The sequence below is a fragment of the Anolis sagrei genome, chromosome 3 (genome assembly GCF_037176765.1).
Source record: "Anolis sagrei isolate rAnoSag1 chromosome 3, rAnoSag1.mat, whole genome shotgun sequence".
Lineage (NCBI taxonomy): Eukaryota > Metazoa > Chordata > Lepidosauria > Squamata > Dactyloidae > Anolis > Anolis sagrei.
Window position 1 is genome coordinate 87,771,652 of NC_090023.1, and position 6,000 is coordinate 87,777,651.

The window sequence follows — 6,000 nt, forward strand, 5'->3', positions numbered from 1 at the left end:
ACAGTCAGTCAGATTACCCAGGGAGTGAGTGAGTATATTCCAAAGGCTAACATATACAACATTAGGGAACTAGAACAAATTATGAACATATTCAAAAGCACTTTTGAAAAATGACCAAGTCACTATGTATTTACACCAAAGATAATGGAGGTTATCCCAGCAATCTTCCAATATAGTGCACAATCAGCTTGCTGTCATACATTTGGGGTTGTGCATGATGTAAATGCAGAAATGTTGTAACTTACGAAGTGGTTTCTGAGAATGTATTGAGCTGATGTCTGGAAGCACCAAACGAGACTCTTGTTTTGCCAATAATGTGATGGCAAAGGACAAACTGGCTTTGATTGTCTTTTACTGGCAGTTCACGCATATATATATATCTTCTGAATTTTTGGCAATAGGATATCTTTGAAACTGAGCACAGACACATGGCAATACCAGCAAAGTAGCAACACAAATTTCATTTTTGGATTGAGTTATTCATTTCACTCTGGTCTTCCAAAGTCTGTCATTAGTTATGCTTGCTGCGGCTGATAGAACTTTCAGTCCAACAGCAACTGGAGAGCTGCAGATTCCACTATCCTGATGAAAATCAACAACTGGCCAATTTCTAACCTCCCTTTTTTGGGCAAGGTTCTGGAGCAGGTGGTCACCTCCCAATTCCAGGGATTCTTGGACTACACCGATTATCTAGATCCATCACAGTCTGGTTTTAGGCCTGGACATGCTACAGAGACAGCTTTGGTCACCTTGGTGGATGACCTCTGAAGAGAACTTGACAGGGGGACTGTGTCCCTGTTGGTTCTCCTGGATATCTCAGTGGATATCTCCTGGATATCTCAATACCATCGACCATGTATCCTTCTGGGGCGGCTCTCCGAAATGGGGCTTGGGGGCTTTGCTTTGCAGTTGCTCCACTCTTTCCTTGAGGGTTGCTCCCAGTTGGTGAAGCTGGGGGATTCCTGCTCGGACCTGTGGCCTTTGATCTGTGTGGTCCAGCAGTGCTCCATTCTATCCCCCATGCTTTTCAATATCTACTGCTGGGTGAGGTCATCTGGAGTTTTGGTGTTGGGTGCCATCTGTATGCAGATGACATCTAACTCTACTACTAATTTCCACCTAATTCCAAGGAAGCATCCCAGACCCTGAACCAGTGTCTGACAGCTGTGGTGTACTGGATGAGGGCTAACAGGTTGAAACTTAATCCAGACAAGACAGAGGCCCTCCTAGTCAGTCATGGGGCAAGTCGGGGTATTGGGTAGCAACTTGTGCTCGACGGGGTTACACTCCCCCTGAGGGCGCAGGTCCGTAGCTTGGGTGTCCTCCTGGATTCAACACTGTCACTTGATGCTCAGGTGTCAGCGGTGGCCGGGAGGCCCTTTGCACAACTCAAACTTGTGCGCCAGCTGCAACCATATTTCGTGAAGTCTGATTTGGCCATGGTGTTCCATGCCTTGGTTACATCCAGATTGGGCTATTGCAATACGTGGGGCTACCATTGAAGATGGCCCAAAGCTCCAACTGGTACAACGGGTGGCAGCCAGGCTCCTTACTGGAGCAAACTATATGGAGCATACAACGCCCCTATTAAAACAGCTTCATTGGCTGCCTATAAGTTGCCGAGCCAAATTCAAGGTGCAGGTCATGACCTATGAAGCCCTAAACAGTTCCGGCCCCGCCTATCTTTGCAATCACATCTCTATCTATGAACCGGCACAAACTCTAAGATCCTCCGGGGAGGCCCTCCTCTTGCTCCCACCTCCATCACAAGCACGGTTGGTGGGGATGAGAGAGAGGGTCTTCTCAGTAGTGGCCCCCGCCTCTGGAATGCCCTTCCAAGGGAAATAAGACATGCTCCATCCCTCCCCTCTTTCGTAAGAGTTTGACTTGGTGGTTTCAGCAAATCTTTGAGAGTGACCAGTGCTAGCTCAGCCCTGGCACTCTTCGGACACGACATAGCTCCCTATATATTACCCTGGTCAATCTCCTAACATGCCCCTGGAAATAGCTTTTGTCCCCGCTTTTGTTGTTTTACCTATTACAGTACTGTATCCAAATGCTGGTCCCATCATATTTCAATCTGTATCAATCTTGACTCAACCTTTTAATTGTTCTGCTTGTCCTAACAAATAGACATGAAGAGCAGGCAGGATTCTTGCATTGTTGGGTAATTTCATGCTTATGTTGCTGTTACTGTTATTTTTTCATCATGTGACTCTGTATGTTTTTATGTTGTTGTTTGGAAACCGCCCTGAGTCCCCTCGGGGAGATAGAGCAGTATATTAAAAAGTTTTATATTATTATTATTATTATTATTATTATTATTATCAACACACTTTAGAATTAATGTAGTTTGACACCACTTGAACTGCCATGGCTAATGCTATGGAATCCTGGGTATGGTAGTTTGATAAGGCATCAACATTCTTTGGCAAAGAAAACTAAACACCTTGTAAAAGTACAACTCCCATTATTCTATAGCAGTAGTTCTTAACCTGGTTTACCAGCTGTTAGGATTTCTGGGAGTTGAAGGCCAAAAACATCTGGGGACCCCAGGTTGAGAACCACTGTTCTATAACTTAATTTAATAGTTTAATGAAGTCCAGTGATGCTTGACTTCTTGGTAAGGGATACAGGATTATAGAGGCTAGACTCAGGTTTGATTTCTTAGGTCCATATACTGTGATAAGAATCATAGGGTTCATCCTGATGTACAGTGAGAGAATACATGGTGAATGTTTTTGAGGAGAGATCAATAATGAAGATGACGTGCACATTTGTAATATCAATTTGTGCACTTTTCTGTTGAAATACAAAGTTTCTGACCATATTTTTCTTGCTTTAGAGTTTTTCTACCATGCTAACTGCTGCCTGGTTGCTCACACTCTCAAAATGTTCCAGAACATTGACTGAGCTGCTTGCACCTTTATGAAGAATCAGGTAGTCTCCTTTTCCTTAGTTTCACAAAAGAAAAAGCCACAAGAGACATTTCTCTGCACAACAAAATGAAATACGTATTCTCTGTGTCTTGACCCTCCTCTCATAGGGCTTGTTCTGCCATCTCAAGAACAGTCTGTTTCAACTAGAAACAAGGCACTGACAAAACTTCTTCACATCTCTGCTACAGAGACTAGAACAATCTGTTAAAATACAAGCCTGTCCAAGTCTGCAAGATCTTCCTCCATCAGTCCTACAGCTTTGTATTCACAAACAAAACCTTGTCCTTAGGCAAATTGCTACATCAGTAGGGTTTTGACAATGAACTATGTGTTCAGAAAAGTCCTGCTTTTAACCACATTGTGCACATCTATGGTTCAGTAGCATAGGTTTTGTTCGTATATACTAGCCAATACTTCCAACAGTATCAAAGGTGCTGAAACACCTCTGATATCTCTATCTTCACCACAGTTTTGAGTTCTTGAAAGAAATATTATTCTAAGTAGGCATGCATAGGATTGCTGTTAACATAGTTATGGGGAGAGACATGCATTAAAATGTTGTTGTTGTTGTTGTTGTTGTTGTTATTGTTGCTTGCAAAGATATACATATTTTTAGACTTTTATTTATTTATTTACCCTATTTCAACCCCAAAGGGGACTCAACGCGACTTACATATAGGCAATTATTCAATGCCTTAAAATATATACAATTCCAATAAGTTCTCAGATTCCCCCAGTCAACATGGCCACAGTAGCCATAAATGCAATCCTCATGCCATCCGAGGCTGGGAAGGCAGAATTCTCAAGACCTTCCGTCCTCCTTTGCAAAGTAAGCAAGTTCCCCTGCCAGCCACATTTCATTAACAATTCTGACTGAGGAAGGGGAAAGAAACATTAAAATGTGATTAGCATAGTTAACTAAACATTGAAATAGCATTCCAGCCACGCTTTTAAGGAGCTTCATACAAACTGCACTTCTGCTCAAGTGAAATAATTGAAACTTACCCAAGAAAAGTGCTGTGCCAAGTGCAACCGTGCTGGTCACAAACACGCCAAGGGCTATCCGGAGAGGTTTGCTGGCTGCTTTCTTGTTGGCTGGCATTGAACTGCCTGCTGCTTCTCCTTCCATCAGGATGGATTTGCAAAGCTCTCTGAAAGAAGTGTACCTTTTCTTCCACTACCCCTCTTTGTTTCCTCTTTGGTTACAGAGAAGTCTTATCCATGAGTACCTCCTTTTCCAATCCTTCCTATTGGTTATAAGTAACAGTTGCTGTCTGGACCCATTTCCAAGTCCCTCACTCTTCCCAAAAAGAGGGTGGGGAAAACAACATAAAAAAGCAGTATTAGATTTCTTTTCTGGCCAAGGCTTGGAGAGAAACATGCAGTGACAACTTAATTTATAGCTCTTGCTGGTTGCAAGCAGACCCACTTTTTTATCAGCAGTTCAGAAGGACAAGCATTTCACAATGCTCCCCAAGCAGATGGTTACATTCACCATTCCAACTTCCAGAGATTAAAAATACATACATAAATTCTCCCTGCCAAAAATTGGACTTTTGGCACACTGTTTTTCAGTCACTATCTTGGCAGGAGTGTTCCTTTGCACCTATTTAAGGGACCTAATTATTTTGCTGACCCTCTATTTCATTTTCCTCTGGCTGCACCATTCCTCTTTCCTGAAGAAAGACATCCTGTCCGAGTGCAAATCTCTTTTTAAAGCGCCCGAGGATTTCTTGGGATATCTCAGAGGGTGTTTATTTTGGGAAGCTTGTGTACCATGCCAAGTGCCAAACTTCCGAGTCATGCTTAAAAAAAGGCAAAGCAGTTATTAAAACAACCTACACAAGGGTTTTGTGTATGTGTTTAAAAAGATGCACACACCACATGGGTAAGTTATATTTCAGTGTCTGTGCTCCTTTTGTAAATTCTGTCCAAATACAATCCTCTGTTCCGAGAAAGAAAGCTGAGAGGAACTACTCTTGTGTGGACAGCAAGACTGAACTATGTTAAAGAACAGCATTTATTCCCTTGTGATGTTACAGGATTTCACATTTTCAGATGTTAATATTCCTTCTAAAAAGACTGGATCCAATGGCCACGACCAAATATACTCTCTTTTCTTAACACTCTTTGACAGAAACAGCAACTTGAGATGCTGAGACAGAGAAATGTAATATTACATACAATTAGAACTGAAGAACATTTGGCCCTTAGTGTTTTGCGCTATAGCTGCCAGAGTCTATGGTCACTGGAATTCTAATAAGAACTGCAAGGGCCACATGGTCCCCATGACATGTTACATGGATGCATAGATTTATTTGTGCAAGGGTAGGGGGAATGTCAGCCTGCTTTAACTGTCTCCCTTACCCCATGTTACCATTTTAACATCCCACATACCCACAGCAGTTCCTGTTTGTTGTGAGATGGATACCAATATTGCTAACAACCAATTCTTTCCCTAACTTCTATAGCTTAGTATTTGGGCATGTCTTTTTTGTTTACCTTCCTGAATTCTTTGGAGGAAGGGTAGTATATAAATGTTTCAAACCGATAAATAGACATGTCATACATTCTAGGGAGGAGCCCTGGCACTCAGAACATATTGGAGAAGTCCACCCTCCTAAACATTTCAACTCTACCCAAGCCAAGATCTGGCACTGTTATCCTTGTTTCCCAGAGCCTTTTGCTACAAAGAGTGGTTTAAAGGGGCATTCCCTAAATAGTTTCCATTCATTTTCCTTTCCTAGATGAAATTCTCATGGGAGAGTAATGCCTTTAGATTTCAGTCTTCCTTTAAAGCTTAGCCTAATTTCATTCATCTGTTTTTTTTTCTGCATTTATAAATATTTTCATTTATAAATGCAGAAAAAAACAGATGAATGAAATCCAGGGGATTTGGGTGAAGGTGAAACCAGTTAAAATCAGGGTAGCGAGAAGTATGCAGATTTTCAACTGGTTGCAGTTCTGTGAAATTTTTCACCTCCACCCAAATCCCCTGGTGGTTCCAAAAAGTTGGAAATGTTAAAGATCTTTTGCTTCTTTGAGAACAAAATCTACCTTC

General features: G+C 41.9%; 1 protein-coding gene across 1 annotated transcript in view; it reads right to left on the reverse strand.

The window, feature by feature from the left end:
- The window catches only part of PHEX (phosphate regulating endopeptidase X-linked), a 140,944-nt gene extending 136,333 nt beyond the window's left edge, over window positions 1-4,611 (reverse strand). The window contains exon 1 of the mRNA XM_060770102.2: window positions 3,945-4,611. Coding sequence (XP_060626085.2) covers window positions 3,945-4,068 — 124 coding nt within the window. The 5' untranslated portion in view covers window positions 4,069-4,611. The remainder of the gene's footprint in view (window positions 1-3,944) is intronic.
- Window positions 4,612-6,000: the final 1,389 nt, after the last annotated feature.